This window comes from Barbus barbus, assembly GCF_936440315.1.
Source record: "Barbus barbus genome assembly, chromosome: 31".
Classification (NCBI taxonomy): Eukaryota; Metazoa; Chordata; class Actinopteri; order Cypriniformes; family Cyprinidae; genus Barbus; species Barbus barbus.
Window position 1 is genome coordinate 27,174,208 of NC_136759.1, and position 16,765 is coordinate 27,190,972.

General features: G+C 37.2%; 1 protein-coding gene across 3 annotated transcripts in view; it reads right to left on the minus strand.

The window, feature by feature from the left end:
• The window catches only part of dock10 (dedicator of cytokinesis 10), a 106,067-nt gene that overhangs the window by 69,733 nt on the left and 19,569 nt on the right, over window positions 1-16,765 (minus strand). The window contains exon 1 of one of the 3 annotated variants that reach the window (XM_079386962.1): window positions 7,969-8,479. The exons of 1 other annotated variant lie outside the window; for it this stretch is intronic. In XM_079386962.1, coding sequence (XP_079243088.1) covers window positions 7,969-8,109 — 141 coding nt within the window. In that variant the 5' untranslated portion in view covers window positions 8,110-8,479. Of the gene's footprint in view, window positions 1-347; window positions 521-7,968; window positions 8,480-16,765 lie in introns of those variants that run through there. One more of the 3 variants, XM_079386964.1, reaches the window with a different exon arrangement.

The following is a 16,765-nucleotide window of genomic DNA, read 5'->3' on the forward strand; positions in this document are numbered from 1 at the left end:
ACAAATAATATTGTCCATCAGCCAACGGCATATATGTTAAAGAAACAATCAACACAAAGCTCATCTATAATTCACCAATTATCCTCAGTTCAGTTCAAACACTGACTAAAAGAAGAACCAACAGCATTCACATGTTTTATAAAAGAAATAAAGGGAACTGCAAGAGGACAGATATTTCTCAAAAGCAAACAGAAAATAATCAACAAACACGTATCAAATCTAAACTGTACGAGAGCATCAGATGTTAAGGTAACAAACGTTCAATAACTTCAAAATGCAACAGACTGATGGGAGCGCAAACACAAAGCAGAGATGAAATATTACATTCAGAAAGATGAAATACATACACAGCTCACTCGATTGCAGTCCGCCCGCACCCGTCTGCTTTTTATCTTCTTCCGAAACGTGATTTTACTTCTAAAACTCATAATTATGCATGGGTTCGCATGCACACGCTGTTATGCAGAGACCAGGGACAGTCGACTTTAGTGAGAGAAGCAGAACTTTCCTGAGAGCAAGTGAAACCTGTCAGATGAAGCACGTGGTCGGGGGGGAAGTAGACCTGCACTGACATGTGACTTCAGCGGCAGAGACAGATGGAGAACCACAATGACAGCCATAAAGACAGCTTTGCACAAATGAACCACATATATCAAAAGTGTATGGACACTCTTAAAAATAAAGGTAATGGTTCTTCACAGCGATGCCACAGAAGAAACATTTTTTTTCTTTTTATAATCTGAAGAACAAAGAAGCTTTTGTGAAACAGAAAGGTTCTTCAGATGTTAAAGGTTCCTTATGCAAACATTTAGACAAAAACGATTCTTCTATGGCATCGTGAAGCACCTTTATTTTTAAGAGTGTAACACATCTGCATTTTGGCTCACTTACACTGTCGGGTTTATTTGATTTATTATTTATTTTCCAAATGTATTTTTATATATCAGAGAGTAGATGGAAGTAGTTGTAATATTCTACACCAGTCCCTTACAATCAGTGTAATGAAAGCTGTGTGTATCTTAGTGTGTAGAGTAGTGAGATGGTGATACTGTAAGAGTGATGCAGGGATGATGTATTTTTGTAAGCCAAAACCAAGAAACAAGCTGCATTTTAGCACTTCCTTTTCCTTCGGCCCAAAGTCAATGGGGTTTTGGTTAAATGCCTGACATGAGGTCTGTGGTGAACACAAGCTCAAGATATCTTCATAATTTATTCTGTCATAAAATACATCAGTAATGCCCCCTTGTGATTTTTAAAGCTTTTATTTGCCTTGAAAAAGTAGTTAAATGAGATTACAGAGGTTGTCAAAGACTTTAAACATCATCACATCGAACAGGTCAACTCGTCTACGCACTAGCACGCTTTAAAGGCCTCATCTTGCTCTTAAAATCTATTCTAACTCAAACGTTCAGGGACAATGTCACTTAAATAAAGACTGGAACAGTTCATAGTTTGGTTGTAGTCTATGTTTTGCTTTTTACTTCTGCCGATTGTATTAAGGTTTTAAATTGTTAGAATGATAAAATTTTGTTGGCCACAGAGCTTTTTTTCTGCAATAACCCAAAAACCAATGGAAAAGTCCTATTGGGAACCATGGTGATGCTCACTTATGGGATGGCCTACAAAATTACATCATCACAGCTGCAAAAAAGCCAATATTTGGCCACTTTGAGATTATAGGCGAAACAACCCTATCTGATTAAAAGAAGTTGTAGTTTCATCGAAATTTATTGACGGCGTTATCCTTTGGATAGATATCTTTCGTGTAACATACTAGCTAAGGGCTCAATTTCCATAATTTAATGATAAATCTGGCATCTTCCTCTTTAGACAACATCAAGAGAGCTTGGGAGGAAGACCTCGGTGGACCACTCACGGATGACACATGGAACTGTGTTCTTAAACAGGTTCATTCATCATCCACATGTGCTCGGCACTCTCTCATTCAGTTTAAAGTAATACACAGAGCTCATATATCCAAAGTTAAATCAGCCCAAATGTTTCCTGGTACTAGCTCTTTGTGCAATAGATGTCAGTGTGCTGAAGGTACTTTAATTCACATGTTCTGGACATGTCCCAGACTAGAGTGTTTCTGGCGGTCAATATTTAACACCCTTTCTGTGGTTCTTCAGCACAGATTAGAACCAGAACCACTTGTGGCATTATTTGGAGTCGCTCCAAAGGAGTTACAGCGGTCAGCATCAATGTGTAAAATTCTTGCCTTCACCTCTTTGTTAGCACGTAGAGCCATTCTATTAACATGGAAGAACCCTCTCCCACCCACACATATTCAATGGATCAGAGAAATGATGTCTTGTCTCAACCTTGAAAAGATTAGGTACTCATTAAGAGGATCGGGAAAACAATTCTTTAAGATGTGGCAACCTTTCATTGAATTTCATACCCTTTTATTTGAATTCACTTTTTATATATATATATATATTTCCCTATTTTCTCTGATGTAGACGTGCATATATGTATGTACTGATCTGTTTTTCCTTCTTTTTTTTAAAATTATCATTATTATTATTTATTTATATATTTATTTATTTTTAAACTTGTAATTCTGAATTATTGGACAGCATGAGCGCTACTCTAGGGATTGGGGGGATTGTTAAAGGTGATGTATATTGGAAAAAAATCTATAAAAATATTAAAACCAAAATGTATTGACAGTGTGCAAAGCACAAACAGGTGGTAAAGTTAGGTAATACCTGAAGTCATTTACCCTGATATTCATTAGCTCCGCCCAACAGGAAGTCCATCTTTTTTGTAAGATTTTGTGAAAAGTGGATGCAGTTAACTTTAAAATACAACATATATGCCAAGACACTAAAGACAATACATTTTTATAATATATCTCCAATATCTCTAATGGTTTTGCCAATAAATTTATGGTGAGAAAAGAGAAACAGGAAGTGTTTCATATCTTCTGCATCCACTGAGTGATGTTTGCACAGTGAGGCTGATCCCATGCATGTGACTAATTATTGTGTGTCACTTACAACAGGCAACAAGATCAACACTACAATATTAAAGTACTCTTAATACCGAAATCCTCTGATTTCAGTTTCAACACAGTCCATAATTGAGATGTAAGATGGTACTAGATACTTGTCCTTCGTGACTGACCAATCAGAATCAAGCATTTCAGAGATCCATGTAATAAAAATTATTAACACACGAGCCATAAATTATGAGGCTCTGACCTTTTCAGCAATTTTTTCGGTTTCCTTAGGGGAATCATATCTGCAGCTTAAGGCCTACTTAAGAGGTCTGTTCTTCCTTACAACATTGCTTTCGTGCATGAACAGTGCTTTTGTCTTCTTTATTTTACGCAGAGCTGATAGTCACAGTGTTAGCTGTGTCAGTGAAACACAGCAGACTTCATTTCCTTACTTTAATGGTAAAATTGCTACTTATTTCATGTCAACCCATGTTCATTTAGACCATTAACATCACTCTCACATGCTTTTTCTTCAGTAGGGCATGGCCTAAATACACACACAACTGTCTGTCATTACTCTGTCTACTCTCTCTGTCTGCATGTAAGCTGTGTTCACTTTTTTTCACTTTGAACCATATTTGACACATTCATTTTGACTGTATCGGCTGTGTGCACTTACACACACTTATAGCTTACTGATAGGATCAATCAAGCTGCCAGACAGACACCACAATGGTTGGGTGTCCTACATGCGGCTGATGGAGGTCGATCATAGGGCATGTGCGGAAGTAGTATGATTTGTGGGGCCAGGGGAGGTCATATAATTCTAGCTACAGGAAATGGGAAAAATGGAAATTTGGCATTAAACAATCCAAATGAACATGCTTTTCCCCAGCCCACATACTGCCTTTTTGAGATTGTTTACTCAACATTTAAATAGTCTGGTTCAGTGTTGGCTGTAAGTGGACATCATCAGAGCACTTCTGAATGGAAAGGAAAGGAAATGACGTGACGTGTGGCCAAGTATAGTGTCCCATACTTGGAATTTGTGCTCTGCATTTAACCCATTCAAGTGCGCACACACACACAGCAGTGAGAAGTGAACAAACAAACACACACACACACACACACACTGTGAACACACTCCGGAGCAGTGGGGGGTTCAGTGCCTTGCTCAAGAGTCTCACCTCAGTCGCTGGACATTCACTCCCCCCACCTACAATAGGCCCTTTTCACATGACGTCACACAACTTCCGTTCTGATGCGAAGCAGGGTATTCTTACTTCTGCCAGCATAGGAAAGCGCTATCGCTACCAGCATGGAGTACTACTACGCGGCAGTCCTTTTTGCAGGTTTTTTATTTTTGGATAATGGGTTTCTTTTCAGATCACTTGCATTTATGGATGTGAAATTTGCCATGTAGTAAAATTATTTCATATAAAAATATGATTTTTGTCCATGTCATTTTCCCATAGTAAATAAAAACATAATCACGCTGTTTGTCTTTTTATTGCCGAACTACACGGGGAATTTAATTTACACAGTGTACTCACAAACTATCCAAGGAATGACATAAACCGAAATAGCAAGTGAAAAGATTTCAAGTATATATTACATAATCATTGTCATACAAATCTGAAAGCAAGCAGTTGCGGCAAGCAAGCCTCCCATCTAAGGCAGATGCAGAAAAACATTTGCAAAAGAATCCGACTGTAAGTACATTAACATTATTAGTCTTAACTCTTAACAAATGCCTTTCATATTTCAAGTTTTTCCCACATTTTCCCGAGAAGTCTCTGGTGTAAAGGTATAGCGGACGTAAAGACACACTGCTTTGCGGGAAAGTGGAAGTTAGCTGACGTCATTGTGAAAAGGGCCTATTCCTGCCGGACCTGAGACTCAAACTCACAACCTTTGGCTTACAAGTCAGACTCTCTAACCATTAGGCCAAACCCTCCACCTCCCTCAGCTCCACCTGTCTATGTCTATGACCCAATATGGGATTTATGTATGCTATTCAGGAAACAACAGCATATATACAAGCGTATAGCAGCATGGCTGTGTATTTATTGACTGTAGTGCTTGCTCTGCAGTAAGTTTTATATAGGATATTAATAATATATCAATTAACATGCTAAAACTATATATAATTGCTGAACATAAATTCAGCAATTACTCTTTACTTAAAAAACATAATAGGGTTCTTTGGAGATATGATATTCCAGAAAGCCTGATTGATCAGTTATCAAAGAAGCATGTCAAAATTATTCAGGAGTAATAGAAGCACTTGGAAGAAAATTGTAAGGAGACTTATTTCATAGCACAATTTGACCTTCAGGTTAAGCTTTCATTTTGTGAGAGTTATTTCTGCTTGAAAAAGAGCAGGATAAATACCAATCAAGTGTCTCATAGCCAGCAAAATCTATGAAAAGCGTGACTGTTCCATCTCACACAGTAAGATGCAACGTGCAGAAGTGAAATGTGGCTGTTGTCCACACAGGAACTAGTATCTACAGTAGCCAAAGCACAGTAAACTCTTTCTAAGGTCCATATTTACAAAATATAGAATCGTTCAGCTCATTCAAATTATAGAATCCAGAAGATGCTACCCTCTCCTCATTCCCTGCATTGCTGTGCATTTTTTTAACATCATTTAATTTCATCCAACCTTTAACACTTTTGAGCACCTGTGAGGGATTTGAGGGAAACAACACTCAACACTTTAAGAACTTAGCATGATGAAAAGATGACATTGATAAAATTTGAAAAAAAGTTATATTTTTAGACTTTTTAAACCTTTGCAGTGTCATAGAAAACAATAAATTATCTTGAATGTATATTTGCAGTTCTGTGGCTGAAACATAAATCATTTTTTCTAAACGCCCTCTTAGAAGAACAGAGTAAAAAGAGAAAAACGAAATGAATGCATAAGTAACTCCAGATGCAGAGCTGGTTTCAGGCTTGTTTTTTCTTTTTCTTACATGGAAAATCACTGCAGCAGTTGACATGTATTCCTACTCATTTGACAGAGAATGAGCCATATCAACCTAAACATAGTAAATGAAACACAGCGCAAGTCACTTTCTTTGCCTCACTCTCTCGTGACCCCAGATCTCAGATCTGTCTCTCGATCCCTACAGAGAAAGCACAGCTGTTGCTCGGTTTTTCCCAAAGATCCCAGCATTTTTCCAGGAGTTTCAGTTCCCATGGGTGTGCCTGCGGCACTACTTCTTCCACTCTCTGTCTGTCAGAAACAGATCTGCATGCTGGATCAAACCCCACTCCAGCTCTTTTCCTCTCATGCACACACAAGACTAGATCTTCACTAGATGGACATATACGTGAAACAATATAATGTGGAATGCACTAGCATATTCTCGTTGTATGTTACAAAACTGCCCTTGTTTCCATTGTTAAACACCCCATCTTTAATCAATGAAAAACACATCACATCAGATCCCTGTTCTGCATTCTGCACTTAATACATCAGAGACAATATATCGTATCAGTCACCAGTCTGTTAACATAATAAAGCTAATTCCACTTTGGATCATTAGGTTTGGCACAGGAACATCTGGACTGAGCTGTCGTAGATAATTGTGTTTCATTGAAAACGTAGCTAACCTTATTTATGCTGTGCTTGTTACACGTTACATGCACTTACTATAATAACAAAAAATTATGCATAATTACATGCAACTGCCCAAACCTACGGTGGCTGAGAGAGCTCAACGCGCTGCAACTTCAAAAAACACATGCAGATAAAAAAAAAAAAACGCCTGCAAATAAAGAAAACAACTTCCTCGATTTTACAACACACACGCTGCAAATGCTCACAACACAAACAAATACATTTTATTTGCAGTGTGTTTCTTTGTTTGGTTGTGTTGTGAGCATTTGCAGCGTGTGTGTTGTAAAATCGAGGAAGTTGTTTTCTTTATTTGCAGGTGTTTTATCTATTTGCAGCGCGTTGAGCTCTCTCGGCCACCGTACAAACCCTCATCCTAACCTAACCATATAGTAAGTATATGTAGTTAATTAATATTACTCAGAACTTAAATGTATAATTACACTGTAACAAGGACAATAAAGTGTAAAAAGTGCATATAATAATACCAAAAACACATTTGTTGGCGACACTTAATATGTAGCTATAAAACTATTGTAAATCACATAAATCATTACCAGCTAACCATGTAATGAGAGAAGGTTATGCAGATTTTCTGGACTTTATATCAGAAAAGCGGACAAAAAAGAAGAAAGATGGTAGAAAGTTCAATTAGAATGAAGTATGTTTCATTTTTTGCATTTCACCATGTTTTATGTTGCTTTTGCATTTTAGCTCAGGTTTTATGTGTTATAAACATAGACGTGTAAAATGTATAATGACAGGCTGTGCATTACAAATTATTTAGTAAATCCTGCAATGCACGCAAGATTCAGATTCTTCTTTAAATCATTGTTTTATCAAATGAAATATATAATAATGTTAAACTCTCATTTGGTGCTCTTGTAGGAATGGCACAGTGACTGGAGCAGATGTCCGGTATCACTGTTCATCCTGTTTATGTTCAATAAACTTGATCTTAAGCAGATTTGAGCTCATGATGACACATCTATTTAAATGCAGTTGTCCATGTACAAAGAACAGGCCTCAGCATCCTAAACTTAGGAAATCCAAACTTACAGAGCTGGGCTAGAATATAGTTACAAACCAGGCAGCTGAGATCTGCTATATGGTATCACTTTCCATGACATATACAAAAATGGTTGGATACATATGTCCAATCAATAAAAAAAAGAAAAGAAACTAAACTACTGAAAAAATTATTCTATACATAAAACTACATACTAAATGTAAAACTAAATTCCATTAAATCAATGAGTGTTCTATGTCAGAGTTATAGTAGAACTAAGCATGCAAATTCCATTCTGATTCCAAAATCTGCAGTTTTGAAATGTTTTAGAATTCTGGAAGTTTCCAGTAATTGCTGCTTTTTTATCAAAGTTTGGGAGGTTACCATGATGATAACGGGTTCGCTGGTGACCATCCTCTCTTCCGGTGCAGTGATTTCCAAGAGAAGCTGTTCCTGCTGGTGAGAGAAGATGCGTGAATGGGTTCTTCTCATTATGGAGTGTAGTAGACTGGTGGTACAGCCCATGCCTGAAGATCCCAAACCAACATAGAGCTCCAGGGAATTCCAACCTGACGCTGAATCCTCCGAAGAACCACTTAGAGTGAAGCTTATTTTAACTGGTTCACAGCTAGGACTAATTTGGGGTCATCAAAAGTGTTAAAATGATGTCTAAGATCAGAATTAGACTAAAATAAGATCTGAAGATCATGTTGATTAAGTCCAGCAAGTGTGTGCCCTCTCATCGTCTTCTCCTGCCATTCTATTCTTCTGCAGATCCACTAACATCCTGTGAGTGTCTTCCAAAACCGCACACACACACTCTCTCTTTCTGGAGAAGTGGAGAGCAGGAAACACTGACAACACTGTCTCACACAGATCAGCTGCAGCTGTGCACAGCTGGACGGACCAATCAGCACCCGCCCTCCACATCAGCTGACTAGGAAAAAGAGCCAAAATCACTCTGGCAGTATACACACTCCCACAGTCTGCTCCTGGACCCTCGCTCTCACATATTCCCAGTTTTTACCCCTTGTTTTCTTCCATTCTGATCTTTTAGACTCGCAATTTATGAGAAAGGTTTAGGTTTATCTCTAAGACAGTGAACTAATAAAATCAAGTTGGGTTCTGTTTAGCAAATAGAGATGTGTAAACGTGTCTGATTAGGTTTGTATGAACTATTAAGCAGCTACAGGCAATAGGATTAACCTCAGATGGCAAGCACACAGACCATCCCCTTTGACAAAGCACTTTGAACTAGTCCCTGCACACACTGGTCTATTACTGTGGTAAGATTCAGGGTTATTGGTCACGTTGCATGCCTGTCACAACGAATCTACCAGATTAAGTGGAGAATAATACCAACATTTTTTGGACTCTTTCTTTGGAGATTCTAGATTAGAAACACACTGCACTGTACTTATCTAGTCCAGTCATGAATCTCTAGATGGCACAGTTTGGTTCTGTATTTGCTGTAATACCCCTGAAAGACTTGCAGCACGCTTTCAGAAACCTTCCACCTCCCCCAGCTCCACCTGAATAGATCTGCTATGGATAAGTGTGTCTAGTTTGTTCACAGCAGCATGTGTGTGGATGTATTGGCAGTAGCAAGTCTCTGTATTTGCTCTTACTATTTTGAAAGGTGTCTTGATTGAATAAGATTCTACACATATTCTAAATATTTGAGCGTTTGCAAGGCAAGTTTATTTATATAGCACATTTCATACACAATGGTAATTCAAAGTGTGAAGTCATTCGTAATCATTAAAAAAATAATCATTGTAATGTAAGAATTTTTTATTTTATTTTTTACTTTGACTGTATTAATCACTAGCACTTTAAAAGAAGTGAACTTGTGTCCTGATCTCTGAGCAATACCAAGAATACCACTGAAAATTACAACTCCTCCCCCAAGACCATTTGGTTCTCAAGTCTTTAAAAATAACTTAGTGAAGTAGACTCATTAAGGCCGATATCCTCATCTGGTTTGAGCCAGTTGACACACAGAGAACATCAAAACAGATAATTTGACAATTACTGTACAACCTAATTGAAAAGTTTCTGCAACTGGAATGATATGAAGGTGACAACAGTGAATGAATGAATGAATGAAATATCCTTTTTACAATGTATTTGTACGTATGTGTTTATTTAATAGTTCTAGATCTTTCTGGCATGTTTGTTGCTATGAATTTAGACAGTTTTGCACGCTATCTGTATAAACCACACTCTCCAAACCACACATATGAGTCAACTGTGAAGCAAAATAACAGGTTATTTCATAAGCTGGTCACTAAAAACAAAGCATTTGTGGACAGAACACATTTACACTTGTACTCGCAACTGCATCAGCTGAGCACATGTTTACAATGTATTTAGCCGTTTAGTGTCTGAGAACTGCAAGAGAATGTGTGTGTGCGATACGAGGTTACTTCTGCGTAAAACCTCAACACACAGGATATTACACACCTATCAAAACTTCTGAGAAACAGAAACCAGGGGTGTGTGTGTGTGTGTGTGTGTGTGTGTGTGTGCTTTTGTCAAGGTCCTGCAAGTCATGTGACCAACATAAGCACTCTGCAGTGGTGGCTGCATGACAGACTAATGTTAATTACACTGCTTTTGTGCCATCTAGTGTTTGTCCATCTACACCACAGGAATTTCAAACATTTACAGGTCCTTTTCAAAAAATTTGCATATTGTGATAAAGTTAATTATTTTCTGTAATGTACTGATAAACATTAGACTTTCATATATTTTAGATTCATTACAACACAACTGAAGTAGTTCAAGCCTTTTATTGTTTTAATATTGATGATTTTGGCATACAGCTCATGAAAATCTAAAAAAATTAGCATATTTCATCCAACCAATAAAAGAAAAGTGTTTTTAATACAAAAAAAGTCAACCTTCAAATAATTATGTTCAGTTATGCACTCAACACTTGGTCGGGAATCCTTTTGCAGAAATGACTGCTTCAATGCGGCGTGGCATGGAGGCAATCAGCCTGTGGCACTGCTGAGGTGTTATGGAGGCCCAGGATGCTTCGATAGCGGCCTTAAGCTCATCCAGAGTGTTGGGTCTTGCGTCTCTCAACTTTCTCTTCACAATATCCCACAGATTCTCTATGGGGTTCAGGTCAGGAGAGTTGGCAGGCCAATTGAGCACAGTAATACCATGGTCAGTAAACCATTTACCAGTGGTTTTGGCACTGTGAGCAGGTGCCAGGTCGTGCTGAAAAATGAAATCTTCATCTCCATAAAGCTTTTCAGCAGATGGAAGCATGAAGTGCTCCAAAATCTCCTGATAGCTAGCTGCATTGACCCTGCCCTTGATAAAACACAGTGGACCAACACCAGCATCACTGACTGTGGGTACTTGACACTGTACTTCAGGCATTTTGGCATTTCCCTCTCCCCAGTCTTCCTCCAGACTCTGGCACCTTGATTTCCGAATGACATGCAAAATTTGCTTTCATCCGAAAAAAGTACTTTGGACCACTGAGCAACAGTCCAGTGCTGCTTCTCTGTAGCCCAGGTCAGGCGCTTCTGCCGCTGTTTCTGGTTCAAAAGTGGCTTGACCTGGGGAATGCGGCACCTGTAGCCCATTTCCTGCACACACCTGTACACGGTGGCTCTGGATGTTTCTACTCCAGACTCAGTCCACTGCTTCCGCCGGTCCCCCAAGGTCTGGAATCGGTCCTTCTCCACAATCTTCCTCAGGGTCCGGTCACCTCTTCTCGTTGTGCTGCGTTTTCTGCCACACTTTTTCCTTCCCACAGACTTCCCACTGAGGTGCCTTGATACAGCACTCTGGGAACAGCCTATTCGTTCAGAAATGTCTTTCTGTGTCTTACCCTCTTGCTTGAGGGTGTCAATGATGGCCTTCTGGACAGCAGTCAGGTCGGCAGTCTTACCCATGATTGCGGTTTTGAGTAATGAACCAGGCTGGGAGTTTTTAAAAGCCTCAGGAATCTTTTGCAGGTGTTTAGAGTTAATTAGTTGATTCAGATGATTAGGTTAATAGCTCGTTTAGAGAACCTTTTCATGATATGCTAATTTTTTGAGATAGGAATTTTGGGTTTTCATGAGCTGTATGCCAAAATCATCAATATTAAAACAATAAAAGGCTTGAACTACTTCAGTTGTGTTGTAATGAATCTAAAATATATGAAAGTCTAATGTTTATCAGTACATTACAGAAAATAATGAACTTTATCACAATATGCTAATTTTTTGAAAAGGACCTGTATGTAGACTCAGAATCAGTAGGCAAGTCGTAATCAGTTTTAAATGAGGAAAACCTAAGTAAAACTAGCAATTAGGGCCGTAGCTATTGAATATTTTAGTAATCGAGTATTCTACCGAAAATTCCATCGATTAATCTGATAAGAATTACTTTTTCTTTTCTAAAGAACAATACTAAATATACAAGAGAAAATAAAACAGGTCTCTTAAAATGAACAAGTAATTTGTTTCCTTTTTAGAAAAATTAACATTTTTATTGCTGAAACTGCATATATTAATAACTGAAAACTATACACATTTAGTGCATTTAATTGCCATATTATATTCAAAATGCAAATACAAATATAAAAATCAGTTTCAAATTACTTAAAAAAAATATAAACATAACACAACCTAAAACTAAGACATAAATCAAAATAATAGTAAAAAAAATAAATAAAACCTAAACATTGTGCAACTTAACTTTCAAGTTTCATCATAACTACAGCTCAGACATGACTTAAGCCTTTACGGTCTTCTTAGAAGGCTTTGTGGCTTTTAGAGGCAAAAACTAGTGGACAGGAAGCTAACGTGGAACAAAAACAAGAGTCCATACACATAACATGTATTAACACATTTTTCAGCAACATGAATTTAAAGTTATTTGGAGAATAAACCCTCTTAAATGTCTCTCTGCATACTAGTGTGTGTGTGTGTGTGTGTGTGTGTAATCCTTTAAAGGAGCATGTGGTTGCTAGCACAGTGCTCTGTATGTAGTTACAGTAAATGGCAGGGATGCACTGAAATGACAATTCTGGGCCGAAACCAAGAATTCTGGATGTGTTTGGTCGAAAACCGAAACCGAAAATGCTTTGTAATAATTATTTTTTATTTTATTAAATAATATAAATTAATTTTGTAAGACTTTTTAATTGAACTAAATTTTAATGACACAGAATTTGAAAAACAGAAGCCAATAAAATAACCACACTTCTATTGATAGAACATTAAACAGAAAATATATTAATATTAAATATCAATGTATTTTTATTCAGTTCTATGCAACAGAATCAGACATAACTGTTGATGTTGTTGTTTTTGACTCATTTTTTCTTTTCCTTTCTCAGAATGCGGTGGGGGTGGTACCATCCTGATCATGAGCACATAATGTACCCATCCTTCAAGTGGCTGAAACAAACACTTTTTAGGTGTTATAATAATTATAGCTATGATTAAAGAAAATGACAATTATAAAGTTATGTTTTATTTTCTCTCACCTAATGTTTTATTGTTATTTATTCTTAAAATATCCTTATGAAATATTTTCTTTTATTGAAATTATTGAAAATTAAACTTTTTGGCAAACAAAGGGGATTTACTATTAAAATTAAAACATGGAAGAAATGTTGTGTGATCATTCCTTAAAAAAATTAAGTTTTCATAATTTTAGTAGTAGTAGGCCTAGGTACATTCTGCTGAACAAATATATTTCAGCTGCAATATCTTCAAATTAAACCAGACTTTTATTTTGAAGGGTTGCTGTGAATACCTTTAAATTTCTGTGTGAATGTGATATGACCCTAGTTTTACTCAAATGAAACTGAAACGCTCATGAAGTGACTCCTTCAGAGCAGTTCTGGAGATGTTGTTCGTGTGTTTATGTCCTCATTTAGAGGCAGACGCTGAAATCACCGCGAGGGTCAGTCTGTGTCAGGTAAAGGAAAATACGCGTCTCTACCATTCATTCATACAGAGATATGATCGCGTAATATGAGTTATAATGCTCATCAGATCACGGAAATCAGTGGGAAATGAATAGAAATGATGATTCTGTGTAAAGAAATATCAAGCAAACGTATAAAAAATATAAAAACCCTGGCAAAGCTATTATTATCAGCGCATGTGAGCACAGCAGCGAGGAGCAGATCAGTGGAGGAGATTCGACCAGCGTTGCCCAGTACAGCTGTACTACAGCATGCCACAGCACAGTAACGCTACTGTAAACAGGAACAAGTAGACATTTCTTAGCAATTGTTATTCATAATTGATTTTTGTCCATCTGACCTGCCTACAGGAGAACCTGATGCATATTTTGACTGTGCACATCATTCAACCATGCAAAGGTTTGAAATAATGCATGCAAATGTTTTATTTGCTGTATAATAGCCGTATATATTCTTCTCTTTTGCAGCGCTCATTGTGAATAGCTTTGTACATGCACGCAGCTGGATTTTGGCTGTATGAGCATCACTTAACCATGTAACCTGCCTCTATTTAAAAAAAATAAGTGTTTATTTATGACCTATTTGTTACATAAAGCGACCCTGTCGCTTCAGAAGTCTTGGATTATACCACTCGATTCATATGTATTAGTTTTACTCAGTCAAAAGTCAGATCTCATACCCTTTTGTCTCTACACATTTCACCAATAAATCATCTGGGACAGACATGAGTAGAAAATAAAGATTTGTGTTCCTGTCTAAATGCAGCCAGTGTAAACAGCAGTCACATCGTCAGTGGCTGCTCTTGCTTGTGTTGCCGGAAATGGCTAACTCTCACTAAAAATGAATGAAGTTTGGTTGCTGTGAATCGCTGTCATTGTGAGCCACTCTTGACTCTGAGGGACAGGGATGAAAATCAAGTTACATTCATGTCAGACAGTGGCAACAGAGAGCCAAAGAGAGACCTGCAGGTGGCAGTCTCAGTCTTACTTGAGCAAGAGTAAAGTGAGGCTACTTTAAGCATTTTCTCTTTTTTTCTGCTTTGAGAAAAGGAAACTATTAATTCCTCCCTAGGGAGGCATTAATAAACCTCAGACATGAGGAAGTAGAGGAAGATAAGCATTGAGTTTCCTCTCTCGTTTTTGCTCACTTTCTCTTTTTTTTATCTCATTGATTGGAGATAGATTAACTTCATTTATTAACTTTCAGCTTTTTTTACCCCCCACAGACATTTGGCACATACTGGGTCTTGGTACATGCACAGCAAAATCCTTGGTGGTAAATGTACACAGCTTGGTGTCTGAGTCCAGGCTAAGTACAGTAAAAAGTAACACTTCAGCAGTGTTGCAGTTAATTATTGTTCATTATTGACCATTAGTGATGACACCTACTGTCAACAAGCAGACTCACTGAAGGAAAGAGAAACACAAGAACAGAGGAAAAAAAGAAGATATTAAGCAGAAACACAGCAACTGCATTTGACTTGAGATGAAATAAGCCAAATAAAAGAGACATTAAATCTCTCAAGATCCCAGCAGAAGATGATTAAGCAACTCCACAAACAGCATCACCAGCTTCACGCATTACCAATTTGCCTTTATTACTTTCATACATGTACAGAATGGGTTTGGCTCTAGTTTTGTTTTAAGTCTCCATTATGGTGATTTGTTTCCCTTTTCATGTCAACAAAAAAGTTTCATGCTGAAGTGCATGCATTGCGACTTGAATAAATGATTCAGCTGAACTTCCTTACAATGTTCTCCATTTATTTATGTTGACTTTTAAGTAGCTTGATTTGTAATATTTAGAATTGACCAGTTTATTTATTTGCCAAGGTTTATATGATGAGTGTTGATGTCTAAGCATGTCTCAAGAGAAAGAGTTAGACTAAATGGATGTCATATCATGAACAGGCGAAACCAGGCTCTAAAGACTGTTGAAGGTAGCCGTGGCATGTCTAAATGGGTGGCATTGGGGTGGCCTGAGAACTGTGAGAAGGCCCTAAAATATCACTGGTCATGAGAGGTGACAGCCTAATATTCTACACTATGGTTGGTCATCATCACCCAAGTCAGAATAAGATCTTCAATAAAGCAAGATATCTATGTAACATTCTTGGTTTAAGTCATAGCTGACAGTGAAGAGATGATCCGTGACTTATGGAAAAATACTATTTTAACAGCTAATTTATTTATTTTAACATCCTGATCATATGATTCCTTAGATTTTTTTGTGTGTGTATATTATTAGCCTAAATAAGCTGACAAAATAAACAATTACTGTAACTGAAAGATGTATCGAAGTTATCTGATTAATATCATAGGATGTGTCATAGAACGGGCTTCAGTTTATTGGCATAAAGTCACAGAGTTTCACCCCAGGCAGCTATTCTTTTTTAGTAACATTGCTGCATCATAATCATAATCTAACAGTGTTCTAATCATGTGTTCATATTTTCATAGACATGTTTTCATGTCATATTCATTTTCATACTAGTCTTCAGATATTTTCATTATCTCCATGCCCCGCTCCCTGAGTACTCGATTACTCGTTTTTAAAACCTATCGATGATAGAAATAAGAAATTGCCAAAAATGCCCATCCCTAATGTCAACTAATTCTGATTAATTTGCAGCTACATGTCTCTCAGAGTAGACTGTTAGGGTATGTTTAGGGTTAGTAGAATAAGTTAACATATACTTGCAAAGTTTATCATAGTGAGTATATGTTGTGGATACATCAAAATAAAGTGTTAGAAGTTATTAAGCAGACAGTCTACTAATACTCTAATGACTACTAGTTGACATGTAGTTGCAAAGTTACTTACTGTTAGTAGAATATCTAAAGTGGACTATCGAAATAAAGTGTTACCACCATAGGTTAACCATGGTATTTGTACAACTGTGATTATACAAATGGAAATCAATACACCAAAAAAAAAAAAAACCATGGTTAATTTTCATTTTGGGGGGGTAATTTTGTTGTGGTCTGTGATACTTGTGGTTTTCTGTATTTGGTTATGTTGTGAATTATAGTGCATTTCTTTATTTGTTGCAGTGCGTGTATTTGGTTTTTGTATTTGCGAGTAGTGATGAAGATGATAAAGATGTTTTCTTAATTTGCTGGTGCTTTTTCTATTTGCATGTGCTTTCTGAAGTTGTAGCGTGTTGAGCTCTCTTGGCCACCGTATATAAAACACTTAAGTATATACCCATGGAATTTAGCAGAAAATTCCTTA